Genomic DNA, 24,568 nt, shown 5'->3' with positions numbered 1-24,568 from the left:
ACCGAGAGGGCCCAGAGTATATCTATCCGTCATCGGGATGGACAAATCCCACTGTTGATCCATATGCTTCAACTCATACTTTCCGGATACTTAATCCCACCTTTATAGCCACCCATTTACGCAGTGGTGTTTGGTGTAATCAAAGTACCTTTCCGGTATAAGTGATTTATATGATCTCATGGTCATAAGGATTAGGTAACTATGTATCGAAAGCTTATAGCAAATAACTTAATGACGAGATCTTATGCTACGCTTAATTGGGTGTGTCCATTACATCATTCATATAATGATATAACCTTGTTATTAATAACATCCAATGTTCATGATTATGAAACTAATCATCCATTAATCAACAAGCTAGTTTAAGAGGCATACTAGGGACTTCTTGTTTGTCTACATATCACACATGTACTAATGTTTCGGTTAATACAATTATAGCATGATATATAAACATTTATCATAAACATAAAGATATAAATAATAACCACTTTATTATTGCCTCTAGGGCATATCTCCTTCATCCCTTGCATGCGGAAAATATATCGGATGACCGATGAAGATTTGCAGAAAAACTTCGGCAGAGCAAAATGTTCGAGTGGTACAACTTGAGTCTACGCACGGATTGCAAGCATCCGTACCTAGACTCGGGGGCTACTCCCATCGGGAGCGCTGACGCACACCCGACAGAAGAAGATGAAGCTGATTCAATATGAACAAGGACAACCAAGGAGAAGAACATCAGAAGGAGATATGCTTCAGTCTCTACCCGAACTATGTTCGGCTAGACACTCGGGGGCTACTGACGTGGGCATTACCCTTCGGGTAACCGACATTGTCCTATCCCGTATTGTTTAGTTGGAGGCCCATGAAGGCACTTGGAAGCAAGACGGGCCTTTTGGATGGCGCACCAGAAGATTCGTTGACGGGCAAGACAAAGTAGCAGCCGAACAAGGAAAGATTAGATTTAAAACTACTGTAAACCTAGTCGTACTCGGTTAGACCTCTTGAGACCTGGCCGCCTATATAAAGGCCAGGAGAGGGGCTGCCGAGGGACACAATCAATCTTAGCAGTCTTAGCCACCAAAAAGTCTAAAGCTAGGTCGCCGCAGCACTTAGCCTCTCGACGAGATCTCAACCGAACTATTCGGTACCCCATTGTAATCCAATATCTTCATAATCAAGAACAGACAGGCATGACGTAAGGGTTTTACCTCATCGAGGGCCCCGAACCTGGGTAAATCGCTCTCCCCGCTTGTCTGTGAACCGATGTCTCGTGTCAGCTTGCAGGATTCCATCAACCCTAAGCCCCAATCGGAGGGCATTGCCGAGGAGTACCCTCGACACTGGGTGTAATTGGCATCTTTTGATATTAATATATTCCCTTTATCGAAAAATATGGACACCATATAGTACTAGATACATCTAAATTTTGACAAACTTTCGACATTCTTCGTGGGAAGGAGGGAGTATCACAATACAAAGGGTCATATTATCAAGAATAATACGGGCCAGGTCAAAGAAGCAGTGTTTAAATTCGATACTCAGGCACATGGCCATTATGTAGAGAAGTCAAAGGTTCAGAGATCACTTGATCTATCACATCTACCGGGGGCAGAGGCGGCTGAAAAACTACAGCATGGGGATGTTGACAATCAAGGTGTGAAGAGAACTGCTCTTATGAACTCACCAAGTAAGGTGGGAGATGTTCAGAGAGAACAGAAAAAGACTCGTACTGATAAGGAAGGTATTGATATGGCGGCGGCTGAGTCCCAGCCACGCCCAGAGCAATGAGTTGTATGAGCTACAACTGGCGGGGGCTTGGGAACCAGCCGACAGTGAGGGACCTTCGCAATTTGGTGAGGTGGGAAGCGCCCACCATGTATTTTGTTATGGAGAGAAAGATCAGAGGTGATCGAGTTGAGAAGATGGCGAATTCCTTTGGTTTTGGGGGGTGTTTTGCAGTGGATAATGACGGTCTAAGTGGGGGAATTGGACTGTTTTGGAGAGCAGATGCCATTGTCGAGGTTAAAATGTTCAATCAAAACAGTATTGATGTGGTAGTTAAAACAGTGGGAGATGATGTGAGTCTGTGGCGTTTCACGGACTTCTACGGCGAATCGAAGAAGGAAAATAGGCATGTCAGTTGGACACTGCTGCGGCGGTTAGCTAACGCACTGGACTATCCGTGGTTTTGTGTGGGGGATTATAACAAAATAATATTTGGAAGTGAGCATTTCAGTGCATCGAAACGTCCCGAGTCCCAGATGCGGGCTTTTCGTGAATGCACTGAAAATTACAATTTAATGGACCTGGGTTGGTCGGGCTTGCCTTACACCTGGGATAATAGACAGGTGGATGGTGCAAATGTGAGAGCAAGGATTGATCGGGGGCTATGCAATGAGAAATTACTTGATGCTTTTTCAGTCACAAGGGCTCAACACATCAGTTTGGTGGAATCCGACCATTGTGCACTTCTCTTTTGGATGCAGTGCAAGGATCAGATTAGCACCACAAAAAGAACCATTGTTTTCGTTATGAGAATGTTTGGCAAACTCACTCTGAATATGACCAAACGGCGAAACGCTTATGGGAGGAAAATAGTGGGAAGGGGGATTTGGAGGGTGTCATGAGCACGCTCAAAAATATCCAAACTGGATTGGATAAATGGGGAAGCTCAACGTTTGGAAATTTTAAATGTAAATTGTCTAGGTTGAGGAAATGTTTGGACCGACTGAGGCTGAGTTCCATGGGTCGAGGCCAATCAAGAGAGGAAAGGGACCTGATGGATCAAATAAATAAAGTCCTTCCGGAGGAGGAAATTTGGATCAAACAAAGATCTAGAGTTCAATGGTTGAAGGCAGCGGATAAAAACACTTTGTATTTTCATTCTCATGTAGTAAGGAGGAAGAGGATGAACAAAATAACTTCACTGCTGAGGGAGGATGGGACTGTTTGTGAATATGTGGAAGAACTTAAGACAGAGGTACAGAAGTTTTATCAACATCTGTATGCATCTCAGGGTGCACCGAGCATGGATCCACTTTTGCACTTTGTTACAGAGAGTGTACCCGCAAAAAAAAAGAGTGTAACGGATGAGATGAGGATTCTACTGGATAGACCTTTGTGGAGGAAGAAGTGAAACAAGCTCTGTTCCAAATGCATCCTTCAAAGTTCCTGGGTGTTGATGGTTTTACTGCAGGCTTTTTCCAACGCCACTGGGAGCTAGTTAAGCCGGTTGTTGTCCCGGCAGTGCACTTTAGCTCTTCTAAAAATGAAAAACTATTTGGAACAATGTTAAGTGCTTCAAAAAATTAGAAAAGAAATCGTGGTGTAGCCCATCTAATAATATTGTTCTAAAACAATGTTTCCGTAACAATGTTTTCGAAACATTGTTAGTCGTAACAATGTTTGGCAAACAATGTTATGTGAACACTGTTGCAAAACAATGTTTCCGGCGTAACAATGTTTGGCAAATAATGTTATGTGAACACTATTCCAGAACAATGTTTTCGTAACAATGTTTTCGTAACATTGTTAGGCGTATGTTTTCGCAACATTGTTAGGCGTAACATTTTTATCCGAACATTGATGCTAGTTAATATTTTTGGTAAGAATTTTCTTTTGTAATCACATTTGCTCTCTTTTATTGACTAAAGCTGGCAAGTTGTTATTCTGGCTTACATATATCGTGTCAGAATATTCATTTATAGCTCGATCATAAAATAGACCAGCAATTCATCTGACCTATACACATTTATCTAAAGAAAGATAAAATATAGCTCTCGTAAACAAATGTTTAATCCTGTTTGGCTCAGGGGTAACTCTCGTTGGAAGCAAATAAGAACAACAACATCACAATTGTTTTATTTCACTTAAAAATAAAAGAAAGGATCACATAAACTTGATTTATTACTCCAATTAAACCAATCGCAGATCAGAAAAAGGATGATTATTGTTACCTTCGTATAGGCCCACCGCTATGGCTTCCTAGGATGAGCAGATCAACTTGGATTCTTTCAGTAGCTAACTTACACATATTAATAAAACAACTTAATGAAACCTTAATTACATGACAACTAGGGGGATGCAACTCAATCACTTTCAATAACCAACTTGAGGAAGGTGTGAAAGGCAACTTCGTTTAAGCCAGAATCCAACTTATATAGTTTGTTCGAGCGGTAAAAATGAGCTAGAAAGTGAATAAGAAACTAAAAACTAACTAGCATGTGGAGGCAACTTAATAATTTCAGTAGACCAGTGACCATTGACCATAGCCTCCGCCACCGCCGCACTCGAGATGGTACTAGTTGCGCTGCCTAGGATCCACCGCTTCAAGGTAAAACTTAGCAGTATCACAAATAAGCACCTTAAACATGTTGGCAAGGGCAACTTAATTAGACCAGTGACCAAGTTATACACTTCGCTCGAAAACGAGAAACCATGATAGGCTGTAGATACCCACACAATTTAAGCATACCAGAAAGAACCAACTTAATTATTTTTTAGTACTCAACTTAATCATGTTCACAAAGCAACTAATCAAACTAGTGGACAACTCATGCATGTAGCTCAATAGGAACACCTAGATAGATTGTACCAATACCTAACAACTTAAGCATGTTGGAGGAATCAACTTAATTGAGTTCAGTCCTCAACTTAAGCATGTTGACAAGACAACTAAGGCATGCTGACAGAGTAGCAACTATGGTGGTTTCAGTAACCAAGTTAACCATGTTTGAAAATCAACTTAATGAAATAAGCATGCAAAACTTAACGATTGTGCTGAAAAAATAATTTAACTATGTTCAGAAGCCAATTTAGTTTAATACATGAAACCAACTTAACCATGATCCGAAGCCAACTTAAGAAAAAAGTCGACAACAGAACAAACCTATCCATATGATGTCAGCTTACAAATTAATATGAGTGGCCAGCTTACAACATTTAATGCCAGCAAAAGATCTATCCAAATTACCAGTCCATTGGCAATTTACAAAGCAGTAACACATGAACTAGTTCAAATTGCTACCAAATGGGGTGGCAAGAGTCGTCCCGAATCTGTCCCACAAACACGAAGCCACAGTAAGCAGAATTAGTGCATGACTAGTGAAATCTGATCGGAATTAGTGCTTGATTAGTGAGAAATTCCGCCTGCATCGCAACCAGTTAACCGTGCTACTGAGCAGATAAAATGCCTCAACAACAAAGTAGCCCCAAAGTGGACCACTGGACTAATTCCGCCAAAAGGAAATCCCTCACGCGAGATGAAATCATTCATAGCATAGCACGCGCCATGTACATTACACGAGATCTACTTCATTGTGGTTCATGCCAGCACACAACCGAACGAGACAGACACTAGCGGATAAATCCAGAGAAAAATTATTGTGGATATTGCGATGAATTGCTCCTTAATGAACACACCAGAATATAACATGGTTGAAAGGGGATTCACACTGGAGTTACCTCTGTGACTCGACGTGGTCAGAATCCTCCGCAGAACTTCATCACCTGGCAGCATGGTGACGCGGGCAACTAGATCTCCGTCGTGTTGCTCCCTACCGCCGCACGCTCTATGCCGCGACCTCGCCGCCCGACCGGAAACCTCGATGCCAGATTCAGAGCACGCCGCTCTACCGTGCGGCTCACCCTTTGCCGTCGAGCGAGCCTTCCTCCCGCGCGTTCTCGCAATCCGGCGACGAGCAGATCGATCGAGGTTGACCTCCACCACCGAAATCAACCTCGTCGCCTAACCAGAAACCTCGCTCCGCGACGGAGAGCACGCCGCACTACCTCGCGGCTCGCCCTTCACCGTCGAGCGAGCCTTCCCCCGCACGCCCTCGTCCTCTGACGGCAAGCAGGACGGTCGCGGTTGACCTTCGCCATGGAACCCTAGTGCGCTGAGAATGGGAGAGGAGAAAATGGGGAACAGTTTCAGCGACCTCGCCGAGAGAGAAGGGTGCGGGATTGAAACCGGTCGCTACACAACACGTGCCACGTAGGAACCAGGTGGGAGTTTGTCCAAACGCAGGTGGGACTTTGCGGCGCGGGATCGATCCGTCCAGAACGAATCTAACGGCCAAAGAAACGAGTGCTCGGTTTGACAGAAAGCATCCAAGCACTTTTTAGCAATTGGGAAAAAATAATTGACCACTGCTGTGCTTAACCAAGTACCCGCGGTAAAATACCAGTATCATGTGATCCCTGTTAAAACTTAAAAGATAGGAGTGGTCTTGATTATATATTTACTACATCAGTAGCTGTTGAGCTCTAACAGAGCTTTTTTTAAGCAGTGTTGCCATGCGTGGCGGTCTAGTTCTAGCAGTCCCATTAAGCAAGCATCGGTAGTGTCTGCTTCATATTAAATTTTAACAAATCAGACCACCTGCTTCAGTGAAATGCCAAAAAAAGACCACCTCTGAGTGCAATGTCAAAACTACAGTGGCGGCACACTGCCAAGCGACACGTCGCACATACCGCCGTAGCCGGTGGCGGCAGGACTTGCCGCCGTGAGTGGTGGCGGCACGTTGGGCGCCGGTGGCGGCAGGGCCCACCACCCGGTGTTCGTGGCAAGTCCTGCCACCACCGGCTACGGCGGCATGTGCGACGTGTCGCTTAGCCAGCGTGCCGCCACGGTTGTTTTAATATTTGCACTCAGAGGTGGTTCTTTCTGGCATTTCGCTGGGGCAGATGGTCTAATCTGTCAAAATTTTGTTTCATATCGTACGTATCGTATCGGACTCAGCTTGCCTGTTGGAGCCTGGCCGTGTTTCGACGCTCGTCCGTGTCCTACAAGGAGTGAGCCGCCCGTGTAGCAGCCTAGCCGTGTATTTATACGAGGAGGCTGTAAATCTGATCGCCTGCAGAGATTGATGAGATAACAAACAAAAAAAAAAGTGCACCTTAATTTGTCAAATAACAATCTCGTTCCCCACGGATGAACAACACTTGGTTCTACCGAGAGGACTCCTGCAACCGTGCACGCAGAACCGATGAGCAAACCGAATTCCCTGACGAAGAACTGACCTGTCGTAGACGGAGCGTTGCAACGACCTAAACCAAGATTACGCCCCATTGAAGAGGCGTGTCAGTCTCCAGTAAGGTGGTTCAGTGGTACTCCTACGCATATTCATTGCCACTAAATTGGTACCGCTGGTAGCTCATCTAACTCCACTGTCCACTCCAAGCTGAGCTGAGCTGAGCAGAGTAGTAGGTTCTTTGGTTTCAGCTCCGGGGCGTGACATGGATCCGCCCCAATTAAACCTCCTCCGACCAGTCCACGGGCAGCCGCTATAACTCCGCCACCACTCGCGCACCGCATCTCAGAGCCCACATCTCGATCCGTCCAGCAGCCGGCGACGACCATGGCGGCGGCACTCAAGCGAGCCTACCTCGCCGTCTACAACTGGGCCGTCTTCTCCGGATGGTTCGTTCTTTACGTCCCACATCCAATTCCCGATCCCATCGTCACGGATTGACCGTCAGACTCATCCGTGTCTCCTCGTCCGCAGGGCTCAGGTGCTCTACTACGCGGTCACCACGCTGCTCCGGTCGGGCCACCGGGACGTCTACGCCGCCGTCGAGAGGCCGCTCCAGCTCGCGCAGACCGCCGCCGTCCTCGAGGTACGTCATCACTGTCCCTCCTGCCGGATCTTGCTGTTTCTCTTTATCTCTCTCTTTCGCTCTGCTCTGTTCTGACCTCTTCCTCGTCTTTCAGATCATCCACGGTCTCGTCGGCCTGGTGAGGTCGCCGATATCAGCCACGCTGCCGCAGATCGGATCGCGGCTCTTCGTCACCTGGGGCATCCTCTGGAGCTTCCCGGAGGTGAGCTCGCCTCGCCCGCCGCAGAACTTGCAGAGTTACACTGCCATGTTGCTCTCTGCTAATCTCCCTGCATTTTGTTGGATGATTGCAGACCACCACACACATTCTCGTGAGCTCCCTGGTCATCAGCTGGTCCATCACCGAGGTATGGGTTCGAACTGACTGACATACTAATACTAGTATGTAGCATATGGAATGGTAGATTGGTAGCATCACTGGTTTATATAAGATGGGGATTACAGTTGTTCAGATTAATCGTCACTATTATCAAGTCGAGAGGCGCTGTTGCTGTTAGACTAGCTGAAAACATGCTCCTGAAATGATAACTAAGGATATGGTTTTGGCATAAGGGATGTTGCTGCCCCAAGTTCAATTTCAGAATTCTTGTAAACAGGAAAATTAGGACAAAACCATTACAGCTAGTACGCTATACTACGAATAGGTTGCCAAAGTCAATGCCATATGGTCTGTTTGTCAAAATGATCTGATCACGCGATTAATAGAAATAAACCGCAAATTATGTAACTTACAAACAACTAGATACTTACTCAAGTGCTTGTGTTGTAATGCAGATCATTAGATATTCATTCTTCGGCACTAAAGAACTTCTTGGATCTGCCCCATCGTGGCTTCAATGGCTTAGGTAAGACCACACTGCGCTGCTACAAGCTTACTTTTGCATAACATTTGAGGGTTTTAAGTTAACGAGCCATCAACTGTATAAAGAATGGGTATTTACATGGAATCAAACCATGATGCGTGCAGGTATAGCTCTTTCCTAATCATGTACCCAACCGGCATCAGCAGCGAGCTTGGGCTGATATACATTGCTTTGGAGTACATTAAGGTATTATTATTCTCTGAACATATCCATTCAAGGCAAAACTGACCAGTAAACATATAGATTTAGTTAATGATGCTAATATATGCCTGTGCACGATAACCGCAGGCGTCAGAGAAGTACTCGTTTAGATTGCCCAACGCATGGAATTATTCGTTTGATTATTTTTATGCATCAATCATGGTGCTTCTAATTTACGTTCCAGGTATGTTACTCTCTGTCCTTGGTATTGCCTTCTCTTCAGTTCATCTGCACCCTCTTTTGTGCCTTACAGTGGATAAATTTAACTTTGGATACAGGGAGCCCGCATATGTATACGTACATGCTTGGGCAGCGCAAGAAGGCTCTCTCAAAGTCGAAGACCATGTAAATAGTCACTTCCAAAAGTGGGTACCAATCGTCCTGTTCAATGCCTCATCAGCAAATCGGCAGCCTGATCTTGGTGTGCACTAGCTGCAGCAGAGGATCGTCAATCTCTGTCATGTGAATGTTGCTGAACTTGAAACAATATCCAAATTATAAGGATATGCACTGATGTATCTTCATTTTGTTGTTGTTAAAGACCTTGCGGAATTCATGATCTATTGAATTATTTACCCGATGTCTACATGTTTTGGAATTTGAACATTATGTTTTGAGGTTTACAAAGAATTATCGCAAAAATGTTATGTGTTGGTAATTTTCATCATTAATACTCCCAGTAACACAAAGATGGCAAAGATAGACAAATTACTGCACAACATCTAGAAATACCATCCCTAGTATGCTCTCTTAGCTTCATCTCTAACGTATGGATCAAACTCAGAAATTGGGTTTCGAACTCCATGATCAGCAACAAGTGTAGTCTTGTTTCTGTTGCTAAAATCTTACTCGAGACTTTTGGATAAAATCTGTTAACTCTAGCAAATAGAAATTAGCATAATTATTTTGAACAATCTAATTTAGAATCAAAATATCAAACAGAAAATTCACCAGTTCTATTGATACGCATCAATTAAAGATTATAGGGGATGTTTTCATTTCGTGATAGATCAACCACATGTGAAGTTAGTACACGAATGGTGCTGAAATTTTCTTCTTATTTCACTGCGTATTTTTAGATCATGTTTTAAATGTGCTAATTTTCACAGCACAAAGTTCAGCCGCTCTAGGACGAACTGCTCAACTGATCAATCTATACTGTAGTTTGTAATCTGTTAGGGACTAGATGGAAGATTGGTGGAGGCCGGACGGTCGGAAGGAGCAGATCATTGAGCGGCCGTGAAAACCGCTGAAGCTCCGCCAGAGGAGCTTAGTTTTCCAGAATTGGAGTCGGGGACGGCCGGCTGGGCGTGCGTTTGCATCGTTTGGGAGCATGGTCTTTCTCATGGGCCAAAATGGGTGACACGGGCTGGTCATTACTTGATAAAATCCCCCATACCAAGCCTCCTGGGCTTGTTTTTGCCAGACCGGTGCTACATCCAGGGTAGAATCCGGCACCGGCTTCGCCGTGGCGTCATCAGGTTATTTTTTTCCATGATTCATTGCAATAGAAAACCACGAGCTCATTGTATCCCATTCAAGATGAGTAATTATATGCAGGTCCTAAAAATGGAATTAAAATTAAAATTGTGTCGTGAAGCTAAAAAAAATTCATGTACATGTTGTTACATGGAATCACTGGCGGACTTGGGTCAAATGGTTGGGGGGCAAATGGGCTACAAAGGCGTTTTGGGCCACTATGGGGGTGAGGGGCAAATGGGCCAAATATAGGGTATTTAGTCAAATTTTGTTAAATATGAAATGATTTTGGGCTAATTTTTTAATTCGCCCCCCCCCCCCCCCCCCCCCATTCCGTACTTGCCGGTAGTTTCGCAACTGCATGGTATATATGGTCACTTAAAAAATTGGTAATCAAGCCACAGTAGTAGAGAACCCTTGTAGCCCTCCTGCTCTTTTCACCCTTGTTGTCGGAGGGAGCATACACGGCTCGTGGGCCCTTATCGATACATAACATCCTAGATGTGCAACTAGGTGGTGCCTCAACACACATATTGATGCATCAAGGGCCGGCCGCGAGTTTTTCCAGAGAGAGGAATAAGCTCACGCCTTTGGATAGATCGTTTTCCACAACTACTTTGTTGCAGTGTTCCATACCAAAAATTTGCAAATCATAGATCATAAAGAGAGTTATAAATAATAAATTATGAAGAGTGAATATAAAAGTATGGTAGTGAAATAAAATAAACATGGAGCGCCTATGCATTGTCACATAATTCTATTTTTGGATTCTCATCCGCACCGGTTGAATATATCTTGTGCTACCAGTTTTAAGTGGTTGCTCCGAAAGTCCATGGACTCGTTTGTTATTTCACTGATTGAAGATAGTACCATATACAAATCTAATGGGTAGCCATGTGGATAACATATAAGAGATGAATAACTATAGACCTGTTAAGAAAACAACATAATTGTTGCGGTTCCATATAGCCGAACTCGAAAATTCCAAAACAAATTTAAGTTTTGTTTTTTGTTTACCAAATTTAACCAACTCCTTAACATATTCGTGATGCTACTTGTAGGGGTTAAATTAAAATTTAAGTGAATTATTAACTAAACAGCATGAGCATAAAGGAATGAAATGAGAATATGTTGAATTGTTTCATCCACATCACAGAGAAAACATCTTCTATTTCCATTCTAGTTTCATTTGGCAAGGTTATTAAAAACATATTTTTATATAAAACCACATAAAATATGCTTCCTAGCATATTTTCATAGTAATCTAGCATGCATGTTCACAAAGCCCATATACATAGATTTAACCAAGAAGGAACATGAATTAGTTAAACTCGACTTTTGAGCAACTCGATATCCATCAAGGACTAGATTAAGTTACATTGGGTGTGCCGCAGCCCAAAATTTCTTTAATTTCTTTTGCTCGGCACATTAACTCATCACATCGCCTAACAAGGCGGCGGATTGTATGTGCCATGAAAGATTTCATACCGATGCATAATGGCCCCTTTGGCGCTGTGGTATGTGACCGACATATTTCATACCGATGCTAAACTCATCAGTACATGAGCACGTAAGACTCATGTTGCTTTTACATTAGGACTTTCTCTTCCTACTAAATATTTTTTATTTTTCGAAATGGGAACCCCCGGCCTTCGTACTCATGACTCTGTCGATTATTCATCTATCCCAGTTTGATGCTATTGAATTTTTATCCGAACAATGAAACTATACCGTGAATGGAGTGAGGAATCCCACATACTGACACGGAGGCAGGATCAGCCGGAGGGACAAGGAGCAGCGACAACTGGAAGAACATTGGTGGCACACAAGATTGTACCTTATCAGGAGTTGTGGGTGCAAAAGAGAAGACCTATCTCTCTAATCCATGTTAAGGAATATGCAACATATATTTCCTGGAGGCCTAAGGAGCACATATGTACAGTTGACAAATATGCACGAAACTCCTTGTACAACAGGAAAACATACATACTATACATGAAACATAATATAACTCTAACAAATACTAGTATTGACAGGCGGTTAGTACCAATAAAGCTATCCGGACGGTTCTTAGAGATAAAACTATTATCGGAGTCGCTTGAGAAAATGGCAAAACTGTGTAGCTGGTTCACATGCGGATGAATGCAATCTGTCAAATGCTGACTGATTGCATGCATTGATACATCTATCAATGCTGTAGCCTAAACTGGACGGTCGTCTAAACATCCTACCCAATCTCTTGACAACGAGATTCGTTAAAGATGGGAAGCCAGGTAGCCACGTTTTTGTTACATCGATAGGGTAAAACAAGCATGCATGGCAAGATCAAAACACGAACAAAAGTAAAGATGATGTTTTGTCAGAGAAAACAAGAACCAGAGGATATAAAACTCTCCCATCCAACCGCCAATGAAAGGCCTAGAGGCTAGAGAGAGATGGAAGAAGAAATAAAAATGGTGCATGTGCATGGTGGCTAGCTTTATTCCCCTCCCCTCCCTGAAATAGAGAGAGAGAGATCTGGGGAGAGGAGCGGGGGAAGAATTAGCAGGAAGAGAGACCGGCCACCTAGGCATTGGAGAAAGCAAAGTCGAAAGAAAAGCCGCTAAAGGCGAAGGGAGAATCAGATTCCCCTGAACATGCCCATGCGCATACCAAGAAATTCAGGGAGGATCTTGGACCATTCCATGTTCCATGACGGACGATGATCAAACAAACAAAACCCTAGCAAGCCAGCAAAAGCAGAGAGGCTCCTCCTCCTTTCGCTTTTTGTGCCAGTTTTGCTCCCCTGTGCTTTTAGTTGGGCACACCAATATAATTCTCCATCATCATGCCCCTTGGCCCTAGCTTCTTTAGTTTATGCATCATTGCATCGCTCTACGCAATCCATGGATAATGTGTTCATAATATGCACCGTCCCATGCATGGTTTTGCAGCTAGTCCCATCCGATAGATTGTACTTCTCCGGCTTCATGCATCGATCATATATATTGGACCTAAGCTACCAATCATTGAAAGATACAGATATGCAGGTACAGACGTTGCTGACACCTTCCTGTAACTAATAAACTACGTGTGGCCTATTCCAAATCCAAACAAGAAATAACTTTTGTTCACTGTAAGTTCATGACATCCATGCACACATTCACATTTGTGTAATTTTGATTCTACATGAAAAGTGTGGCAATCAATATAGAGGCCAGGGGATACACCACTTTCCGAAGAAATCGACCTTTTGTAGGTATATGTATTAGAAAGTATTACACTTTTTTACATGATACATATATGGGCCATAATTCCACACACATATATACTTATATTCCTTTTGCTTTCTTGAGCTTGCATCATGCATATGCTCTCATGTGTGCTTGAGGATTTGATTCGAGGATCCAGTTATTGAACTAGCATACGTCTCTCGTATCAACTTACCATTGGTTGCTTAACCTACACAAACTTTTCATGGATTGCTAATTTACTATATCCGTTGCACAGATAAATATTGCCTTGACCATGACCATGCAAGTGGTAAAGACTACAAACTGGCATGTAAGTCATGGTTAACACATGCACTCGATCTGGTATGTTTCCCTCCCACTTTAAGTTCGATATCTACATACTTGGCGTCATACAACCGTAAAATAGATAAAAGAAAGAAGGCAAAGACATATGAAATTATGCTCATTTCCAAATAGAAGTGTTCTGATTCTACTATATCTTCTCAATAGATCAACTTATCTAAAGAGTTAGCATATAGTCAAGAACTAAATCAGCATCAGATTTAACTTGCACTAACGATTACTTGTTTATGCTTGCTCTTCAAGTTTATCATTCGTATATAGATTGGTGTACATAGTTTAGATGGAAGTAGATCCAAGAGGCATATGCGGGGTATAAGCTAGCCCATAACATTAAATTAAAGCATGATATTAAATTAAAGAACAACTTCACATAAGTACGTACACTGGATCACCAGGTACAAAATTAATCAAGAGAAGCAATTTACGAAAGAGAAGGTGTTTGATGATCAACACGATACCAATATGGAAGTAGAACACTTATACTCCACTTAAGATACCACAACGAATTCCAGCATGCATGCAGGACTACACTTAGCTGCTAAGTAGGAGTACTACTAATTAAACAAGAAAAACAATACTAGTACTACAAAGGTAGTGATCAAACACGTACTTGTAGGAAAAAAAAGTTTAAATCTCGTATGCATTAATATCCCCCCTCCCTCCCTAGAGATCTCGATCGCCATCGAGTTCTTGTAACACATATCCAGAAGATTTTATACATACCCCAGCCCGTTTCACCATGCATCAGTCTAGCTCGATCTTGAAGCACACAAGAACGATCGCGGTAAATTAACTAGCTAATTACCAGCTGCATTGCTAGCGCTTGAATAGAAATTGTAGCCGCCGCCATTGCCATTGACGACGTCTCCGTACATGCTCCTGCCGCTTGGGTAATCCTGCTGCTCCTGCTGCTGCTGCTGATGGTGGTTGTCTCTCTTGGCCTGCGGCGTCTCGTGGTGGTGGAACTGGTGGTCTCGTGCGTCCTCGCCATTGCTACGGCCACCGCCGCTCTGGAGCCCTAGGTGGAACATGCCCTGCATCGCCGCCATTGTTGTTGTTGGCGGCGGATTCCCGGCCATCTGGTGGTCCATGGCGTGCAGGAACGGGAAACCCTGCATCTGCGCCATTGAAGCCCACTGCTCCATCGCGTTCCCATTCGCTTGGTGGTGGTGCACGCCGCCGTCCGTGGCGTAGGCGCCATTGCCGTCCCCGAAGAGCAGCCTCGCGGGGAAACTGAGCCCGAGGCTCGCCGGGTCGAAGCTGTCGGCGAACCGGCCCTGCGGCGGCGCGCTGTTGCTGAACATGGAGTACTGCATCCCGGGCGGCACGGCCGCCGTGGCGCTGCCGGTGCAATTAGTAGCACTGCTGGGCGTTGTCGACGTGGCGGACGTCGTCCCTGCCGCTGCCGCAGCACCAGCGGATGCCTTGGGCTTGGTGCTCCGCTTGGCGTGGCGGCGGTACCCGCCACCGACAGGGACGTTGCGGAGCGCCCCGCCGCGTGTCCAGTAGCGGCGGCATGCGCGGCAGAAGTGGCGGGGCTGGGTGAGGGAGTAGTTGTTGAAGTAGCAGAACTTGGTGTTGGTGGAGTCGCAGCGCGGGCAGTTGAGCCCGGGCTCCGGCTGCGGCACCCTGGCCAGCCGCGCCCGCTCCGACATCGACATAGGCTTGTTCGGCCCGCCATCACCGTCTCCTTCACCACCGCCTCCTCCTCCACCACCTCCTCCAGTGGCCGTGGCCATTGCTCCGTCTTGAGAAGGATGGTTGTTGTTGCCACCTCCTCCACCAGCGCCACCAGCAGCAGCAGCCAGTGAAGGAGTAGTAGCAATATTGTTACTGGCAAGTTGCTGCAGCTGCAAATCAAGTAGATCAGGAATTAATCATGCATCTTCCAAGATGTATGTGGAGTATATTCCAAGATATATGCATGGTGCAAACATCAGCAGGATAGATTGCTCCAATCAGCAAACCCTAGCTAGCATATATACCCGACCTCGTTTTCTCGCTTGTGGACAAAATCTTGAGAGAATAATTGACTAGAAGAACAAATTAATATGCATACCTGCAGCTGGTTGTGGTTGGTGTTCCAGCAGCTCGATGAATCTAGGAAGGCAGGAGGGAAGATCATGGTGTGATCTACAACGAGAGAGTTGTTGGGAGATATATCGGCAGGGCGGCTGGCTGGAGCTTGGAGAGATAGTGGTAGAGAGGGAGAGACTTGGCGGCACCTCAGCTGGGGAAATGGAATCGGAGGAGGTACTACCAAGGAAAGGAATGGAATGGAAGCTAGAGAGACAGGGAGGGTCTAGCTCTTGACTGCTTTGGGAGAGGGAGCTACCAAAGAAAGAGAGGATAGAGAAAAAGGAGAGAGCCAGGTTGCAGCACCAAGAGATGAGAGAGAAAGAGGTCTCTCTCTCTAGCTTGTGAAGATTTGAGATAGGGGGCAGAGGACATCATCTTCTTGTTGTTTTCCTTTTTTGCAACTTTTGCTTTTACCTTGGTGAGTGCTGACGGAGCTGAGAGTGCTACCCCATGCTGATCAGCTGATGCATGCAGAGCCTTACAAGCTACAGTTAGTAATAATTAATGAGCTGATTAGGCAGCTGGTTAAATTACGATTGCACAATTATTCATAGCAGCAAGGCTCAGATTGCATTGCTGAAATATGCTGGGTTGTGCTTATTTTATAACCTATTGTCAATTTTTTTTGAGAAATGGCCCTTTACTATTTAAAAGATTTAAGCATTATATCCGACCTATGTATAGTTAAGACCCAATAACCAACCTCTTAACATTCAAAATGCAAATACAAAATAAAAGCAAGGCTCGATACATGAAATCAGCATGAAAACGTATCCACTACTATGAGATTATGCTGCCACCAAACAGTATAGACACCTTCATAAAGAGGTCCTCCTTATCCATACACTGAAGAGACAACCATGAATGGATCGATGGTGCACCCGTAGATAACTTGTATAAGAGAGGAATTTTAATCATTAAAAACCTTGTCATTTATGCATAACCAAAGCGACTAAATAATGACAAGCGCACCACCACAATAATAAGTGTTTTAAACCTATGAGCCAACAAAGTAAGCCAACTGGATTTTTTTTTGGCAACGCTATGTGGAAGATATAAGGTAAAACCTATTTGGATGATTGACCATATAGATATAGGAAGAAGAAAACATGTTTTATTTTCCCATCCTGATAAAAAAAGATGAACTTTTTACTTCTCTGCCAGTTATGTTTTGCAAGGTTGTTTTTAGTGACACTAACCCCCCAAGGAAGATACCACGAAAAAACATTTGTTTTCAGCGGTATATTTGTCCTCCAAATCATCTTACTACTAACGACCAGCTCAATAGGCTGGATTAATCGCTTTATACATGGAATCCACATGGAATTTACCATTCTCATTTAGGTCCCAACAGAAATCGTCCGTCCCTCGCGTCATATTGGCCCAAAGGTAAATGTTGTAGAAATGCATTCCAAGATTTAAGACGGGGCCTTACAAGGTCTCTTCTGAACGCCACTCTTGTTAGGGAGGATTCCATCACCTTATTTAAGGTATAAGTTTTGTCATGCATAATATTGTATACAGGTGGATTTATTCCCGGAGCGTGGTATTTCCTAACCATTTGTCCTCCCATAACTTTATCTCAGATCCATCATTAATGGACATAGGACCATATGCTTTTTCTTTGCGATAAGGCTAACCTAGAAATATCCCTAGGATTTTAATAAACTTGAGAATTGCACCTGAGCCAACAGATTTTGTCCTCAGAATGGTTTGTCAAATCCCATCTTCGGTAAGCAGCTTGGCCACAAATTTACCTAGGAGAGACATGTTCTTAACCTCAAGTTCATGAACACGAAGCCCTCCTTTATATCTTGGGTGGCAGAAGACTACCCATTTAGTAAGATGGTATTTCTTGTCCTCACTATCTCCTTGCAAAAAGAATCTTGATCAGAAATAATCCAATGGATACAAGAGTTATTTGGGTAATTGGAAGAAGGAAATCATATACAGTACCGTATAGGGGTGAAAGAGGAATGGATTATTTCCGACCGACTGGCCGATCGGAGACTTACGGAAGGCGAAAATAGATTCGGTCGGGTAGTTGATGGATACGGTTACAAGTATGACTAGTAGTTAACAATACCGTAAAAATATATGGTTTTACTAATATCCGTATTTCGCTGGTTATATCACCAGTTATATCCAAATAATATTGGACAAAATATAAGGAAACTAATACATCAAATCGTTGGTGCACCAATATATAAAATTGCAACCGAGCCCACAACTAGGGAGCTCGTTATATATACCATAACACACTTCCTTCATTCAATCCCCCTTGCGCATACCCCCTGGTCGCTAGCTCCTTCTAATGTCGTAGCCCTAGCAGGTGGGCGCTAATAGCATTTTTTTTGTGAATAAGAAACTTCATTAATCAAATGACACGATTACAATCACTCCGAAGAGTGTCAGAAAGAAAACCTGGGTTATAGTTTATCCACAGGCATCTTCTCCTATCCGATCTAGCTTGTTTAGCACATAAGTGAGCTGCTTGATTAGCATCCCGGCTAATTAAAGAAATGCTAAAGCTAGAAAAAGCTCTCGTAATCTCCAAGATTTCCTGACAAATAGGTTTAAGTTCTGATCTATTCAGGCAATCAGCATTAAGCAATTGTACTACCTCACTGCAATCGCTTTCAATGATAATCTGCTGATAGCCCATCTCCATAGCCAGTCTAGCTCCGTCTCGGATCGCCATAGCTTCCATCAAGGATGCATTAGCCGAGTGTTCGTACCAGAGCGCCTGGGCTCGCATTAACATCCCTTGATGATTTCTCACAACAAGTCTTGTGCTTCCTGACATAGTGTCTTCGACGAAGCAAGCATCAGTGTTCATCTTTAACACACCCATTTGTGGAGGATGCCACTGTGCTTTTGGTTTCAATGGTTTCTTTGGCTTGTCCTTCCCTACCCGAGAGAGGTCAACTGTTGTTTGCATCACCCAGCGAACAGAATCAGTAACAGTTCGGCCTCCTTCACCATGTTTCCAAGCGTTACGCTCTTTCCATATAGCCCAGCATCCGCACAAGATTAAAGCTATATCTTCTTCCTTAATTTCAGGATTATCAATCATATCCATAGCCCAAAATTCTGGATGAAACGATGGCAATTTAAGATTCACCGTCTCACGCAAATCTTGCCAGAACACCTTTGCCCACGTACACTGAAAGAGGGCATGGAAAATTGATTCTTCAGCCGCCCCACATGCTTCACAAGTAGAAATCCATTCCATGTGTCTCTCCTTAAGAATTAATCGCGATGGAACAAATTTTCTTATCACCCTCCACCAGAAAGAACGGACTTTTGGCGGGACTGGTAATTTCCACACCTTCTTCCAACATATAGTTGAAGAACTACCTGAAACAGAGGCATTATTAGCTCTTTGAATCAATGCCATTAGCCTGTAAGCAGAGCGGACAGTGAAATTGCCGCTCTTCTCTTACGTCCATGCATATTCATCCTCTGAGAATCTACCCAGTGGTATTCTACGTATTGCTTGCCTATCTGCGTCTATGAAGTTTTCTTCCAGCTTCTCCTCCGACCATGTCATTTGGTTATCATCAATAAGTTCTTCAACCACACTAGCCTTAGCTCCAGAAGGTTTTGCTAAAGGCTGTCCATTCCAATTATCTGGAATCCAAGGGTCCTCAAAAACTCGAATGGTTGAACCATCCCCAACCCTCTTAATCAGCCCCTTGTCGAGAGCTTCTCTGCCATGTAAGATAGCTCTCCACGTATGAGATGAGTTTCTCTTACGCCGTGCTGACATGAAATCAGAATTGGGATAGTATTTTCCTTTCAACACTTTTGCACATAGTGAGTTAGGCTTTGTTAGCAGCCTCCAACCCTATTTAGCTAACATCGATTGATTAAAAAGTTGGATATCTCTAAATCCCATACCTCCCATGACTTTTGGAATAGCAATATCACACCATTGTTTCCAATGGATTTTCCGCTTAAGCTCATTTCCTCCCCACCAGTACCTTTGCAATAATGCTCGTAATCCTTTTACACATTTTCTTTGACAACCGAAAACAGCTCATAGAATATGTCGGTATTGCTTGACATATTGATTTTATCAGTGAAGGAGATATGCCCTAGAGGCAATAATAAAGTGGTTATTATTTATATCTTTATGTTTATGATAAATGTTTATATATCATGCTAGAATTGTATTAACCGAAACATTAGTACATGTGTGATATGTAGACAAACAAGAAGTCCCTAGTATGCCTCTTAAACTAGCTTGTTGATTAATGGATGATTAGTTTCATAATCATGAACATTGGATGTTATTAATAACAAGGTTATGTCATTGTGTGAATGATGTAATGGACACACCCAATTAAGCGTAGCATAAGATCTCGTCATTAAGTTATTTGCTATAAGCTTTCGATACATAGTTACCTAGTCCTTATGACCATGAGATCATACAAATCACTTATACCGGAAAGGTACTTTGATTACACCAAACACCACTGCGTAAATGGGTGGCTATAAAGGTGGGATTAAGTATCCGGAAAGTATGAGTTGAGGCATATGGATCAACAGTGGGATTTGTCCATCCCGATGACGGATAGATATACTCTGGGCCCTCTCGGTGGAATGTCGTCTAATGTCTTGCAAGCATATGAATGAGTTCATAAGAGACCACATACCACGGTACGAGTAAAGAGTACTTGTCAGGAGACGAGGTTGAACAAGGTATAGAGTGATACCGAAGATCAAACCTCGGACAAGTAAAATATCGCGAGACAAAGGGAATTGGTAATGTATGTGAATGGTTCATTCGATCACTAAAGTCATCGTTGAATATGTGGGAGCCATTATGGATCTCCAGATCCCGCTATTGGTTATTGGTCGGAGTGAGTACTCAACCATGTCCGCATAGTTCTCGAACCGTAGGGTGACACACTTAAAGTTGGATGTTGAAATGGTAGTACTTGAATTATGGAATGTAGTTCGAATATTTGTTCGGAGTCCCGGATGTGATCCCGGACATCACGAGGAGTTCCGGAATGGTCCGGAGAATAAGATTCATATATAGGATGTCATTTTATGTGAATAAAATGTCGCGGAAGGTTCTATGGAAGGTTCTAGAAGGTTCTAGAAAAGTCCGGAAGAAACCACCAAGGAAGGTGGAGTCCACAAGGGACTCCACCTCCATGGCCGGCCAGCCCTAGTGGGGGTGGAGTCCCAAGTGGACTCCACCATAGGGGGCCGGCCACCCCCCACATGGGAGGTGGAAATCCCACCTTTGGGTGGGAGTCCTAGTTGGGCTAGGTTTCCCCCTCCTATGGAAGGTTTTTGGTTCGGGTCTTATTCGAAGACTTGGACACCACCTCTTGGGGTTCCACCTATATAATGAGGGCCAAGGGGGAGGGGGCCGGCCACCTCAAACACCACCTCAAACACCACCTCAAACACCACCAAGGTGGCCGCACCCCTATAGTGGCCGGCGCCCCCCTCTCCCCAAACCCTAGCCGCCCGCTCCTCCACATCCCGCATAGCTTAGCGAAGCTCCGCCGGACTTCTACACCGCCACCGACACCACGCCGTCGTGCTGTCGGATTCAAGAGGAGCTACTACTTCCGCTGCCCGCTGGAACGGGAGGTGGACGTCGTCTTCATCAACAACCGAACGTGTGACCGAGGACGGAGGTGCTGCCCGTTCGTGGCGCCGGAACCGATCGTGATCAAGATCTTCTACGCGCTTTTGCAAGCGGCAAGTGATCGTCTACCGCAGCAACAAGAGCCTCATCTTGTAGGCTTTGGAATCTCTTCAAGGGTGAGACTCGATACCCCTCGTTGCTACCGTCTTCTAGATTGCATCTTGGCTTGGATTGCGTGTTCGCGGTAGGAAAATTTTTGTTTTCTATGCAACGTTATCCTACAAAGTGGTATCGCAGCCGTGTCTATGCATAGATGGTTGCACGAGTAGAACACAATGGTTTGTGGGCGTTGATGCTCTTGTTATCTTTAGTTTGAGTACTTTGCATCTTTATGGCATAGTGGGATGAAGCGGCTCGGACTAACTTTACATGACCGCGTTCATGAGACTTGTTCCTCGTTCGACATGCAACTTGTATTGCATAAGAGGCTTTGCGGGTGTCTGTCTCTCCTACTATAGTAAAGATTCAATTTACTCTTCTATTGAAAACATTAGTATCAACGTTGTGGTTCATGTTCGTAGGTAGATTAGATCTCTCTCGAAAACCCTAAACCACGTAAAATATGCAAACCAAATTAGAGACGTCTAACTTGTTTTTGCAGGGTTTGGTGATGTGATATGGCCATAATGTGATGATGAATATGTATGAGATGATCATTATTGTATTGTGGCAACGGCGGAGCCTTATGGTTGTCTTTAAATTTCATGTTGAGTAGTATTTCAAAGTAGTTGTAATAGTTGCTACATGGAGGACAATCATGAAGACGGCGCCATTGACCTTGGTGCTACGCCGACGATGATGGAGATCATGCCCGAAGATGATGGAGATCATGTCCGTGCTTTGGAGATGAAGATCAAAGGCGCAAAGACAAAAGGGCCATATCATATCACATATGAACTGCATGTGATGTTAATCCTTTTTATGCATCTTATTTTGCTTAGATCGCGACGGTAGCATTATAAGATGATCCCTCACTAAAATCTCAAGATAATAAAGTGTTCATCCTTAGTAGCACCGTTGCCAAGACTTGTCGTTTCGAAGCATCTCGTGATGATCGGGTGTGATAGAATCAACAAGTGCATACAACGGGTGCAAGACAGTTTTGCACATGCGGATACTAAGGTGGCCTTGACGAGCCTAGCATGTACAGACATGGTCTCGGAACACGTGATACCGAAAGGTAGAGCATGAATCATATGGTTGATGTGATGAACACTTTGAGTGTTCGCCATTGAAATCACACCTTGTCACGTGATGATCGGACATAGGTGTGGTGGATTTGGTTCGTGTGATCACTAAGACAATGCGAGGGATATTGTTTTGAGTGGGAGTTCACCTAGGGTTTTAATTATGTTGAATTAAAATTTGAACTCAATTTGTCATAAACTTAGTCTAAACTATTGCAAATATATGTTGTAGAGATGGCGTCCCCAATCAATTTTAATCAGTTCCTAGAGAAAGAAAAACTTAAGAGCAACGGTAGCAACTTCACCGACTGGTTCCGTCATGTGAGGATCTTCCTCTCTGGCGGAAATCTGCAATTTGTGCTTGATGCACCGCTAGGTGACCCTCCTGCAGAAGATGAATCCGATGAAGTAAAAGCTGTTTACGCAACTCGGAAAATTCGGTACTCTCAAGTTCAGTGTGCCATCCTGTGCAGTCTGGAATCCGATCTTCAAAAACGTTTTGAGCACCATGATCCTCATGAGTTGATGAATGAGCTGAAAGCTATATTCGAGACTCATGCGGCAGTGGAATGCTATGAAGCATCGAAACATTTCTTCAGCTGTATGATGGAAGAAGGCAGCTCCGTTAGTGAGCACATGCTCGCCATGACCGGGCATGCGAAGAAACTCAGTGACTTGGGAATAGTGATTCCTAACAGACTGGGGATTAATCGTGTCCTTCAATCACTGCCACCAAGTTACAAGAACTTTGTGATGAACTACAATATGCAGAACATGAACAAGGAGTTACCTGAACTCTTTGGCATGCTAAAAGCTGCTGAGATTGAGATCAAGAAAGAGCACCAAGTGTTGATGGTCAACAAGACCACCAGTTTCAAGAAACAGGGCAAGTCTAAGGGAAAATTCAAGAAGGGTGGCAAGAAAGCTGCCACGCCTCCTATGAAACCTAAGAACGGCCCTAAGCCTGATGCTGAGTGCTATTACTGCAAGGAGAAGGGACACTGGAAGCGTAATTGCTCCAAGTATCTGGCTGATCTAAAGAGCGGCCTTGTCAAGAAGAAGAAAGAAGGTATATCTGATATACATGTTATAGATGTTTATCTCACTGGTTCTCGTTCTAGTACCTGGGTATTTGATACTGGTTCGGTTGCTCATATATGTAACTCGAAACAGGAACTAAAGAATAAACGAAGACTACTGAAAGATGAAGTGACGATGCGCGTTGGAAATGGATCCAAAGTCGATGTGATCGCTGTCGGCACACTTCCTCTACATCTACCTTCGGGATTAGTTTTAAGCCTAAATAATTGTTATTTTGTACCTGCGTTGAGCATGAACATTATATCTGGATCTTGTTTAATGCAAGACGGTTATTCATTCAAGTCTGAGAATAATAGTTGTTCTATTTTTATGAATAATATCTTTTATGGTCGAGCACCACAAAAGAATGGCTTATTTCTGTTAGATCTCGATAGTAGTGATACACATATACATAACATTGATGCTAAGCGAATTAAACTAAATGATAATTCTACTTATATGTGGCACTGTCGTCTTGGTCATATTGGAGTGAAACGCATGAAGAAACTCCATACTGATGGATTACTTGAATCACTTGACTTTGAGTCACTTGATAGATGCGAAGCATGTCTAATGGGAAAAATGACAAAGACTCCATTTTCTGGTATGATGGAGCGAGCCTACCGACTTATTGGAAATCATACATACCGATGTATGTGGACCAATGAGCGTAGCATCGCGCGGTGGTTATCGTTATGTTCTAACCTTCACAGATGATCTGAGTAGATATGGGTATATCTATTTCATGAAACATAAATCCGAAACTTTCGAGAAGTTTAAGGAATTTCAAAGTGAAGTAGAAAATCA

General features: G+C 43.8%; 2 protein-coding genes and 1 long non-coding RNA gene across 3 annotated transcripts; 1 reads left to right on the top strand and 2 right to left on the bottom strand.

Moving 5' to 3' along the window:
* Positions 1 to 4,085: 4,085 nt before the first annotated feature.
* On the bottom strand, positions 4,086 to 5,756 carry LOC127339014 (uncharacterized). Its single transcript, XR_011754425.1, has 2 exons — positions 5,467 to 5,756; positions 4,086 to 4,366 (listed from the first exon to the last, which is right to left on the bottom strand). It is a non-coding gene; the product is annotated as an uncharacterized lncRNA (long non-coding RNA).
* Positions 5,757 to 7,230: 1,474 nt separating this feature from the next.
* On the top strand, positions 7,231 to 9,267 carry LOC127346173 (very-long-chain (3R)-3-hydroxyacyl-CoA dehydratase PASTICCINO 2A). The gene is made up of 8 exons (XM_051372722.2): positions 7,231 to 7,426; positions 7,512 to 7,623; positions 7,718 to 7,825; positions 7,917 to 7,970; positions 8,398 to 8,468; positions 8,591 to 8,672; positions 8,775 to 8,871; positions 8,966 to 9,267. The coding sequence occupies exons 1-8, from the start codon at positions 7,365 to 7,367 to the stop codon at positions 9,034 to 9,036; spliced, it is 657 nt and encodes a 218-aa protein (XP_051228682.1). The 5' UTR covers positions 7,231 to 7,364; the 3' UTR covers positions 9,037 to 9,267.
* A 4,935-nt stretch (positions 9,268 to 14,202) lies between these two features.
* LOC127346172 (uncharacterized) lies at positions 14,203 to 16,114 on the bottom strand. The gene is made up of 2 exons (XM_051372721.2): positions 15,801 to 16,114; positions 14,203 to 15,591 (listed from the first exon to the last, which is right to left on the bottom strand). Exons 1-2 carry the CDS (start codon positions 15,864 to 15,866, stop codon positions 14,539 to 14,541), a joined length of 1,119 nt encoding a protein of 372 aa, XP_051228681.1. The 5' UTR covers positions 15,867 to 16,114; the 3' UTR covers positions 14,203 to 14,538.
* Positions 16,115 to 24,568: the final 8,454 nt, after the last annotated feature.

This window comes from Lolium perenne, chromosome 3 (assembly GCF_019359855.2).
Source record: "Lolium perenne isolate Kyuss_39 chromosome 3, Kyuss_2.0, whole genome shotgun sequence".
NCBI lineage: Eukaryota > Viridiplantae > Streptophyta > Magnoliopsida > Poales > Poaceae > Lolium > Lolium perenne.
This window is presented reverse-complemented; position numbering and strand designations above follow the sequence as displayed.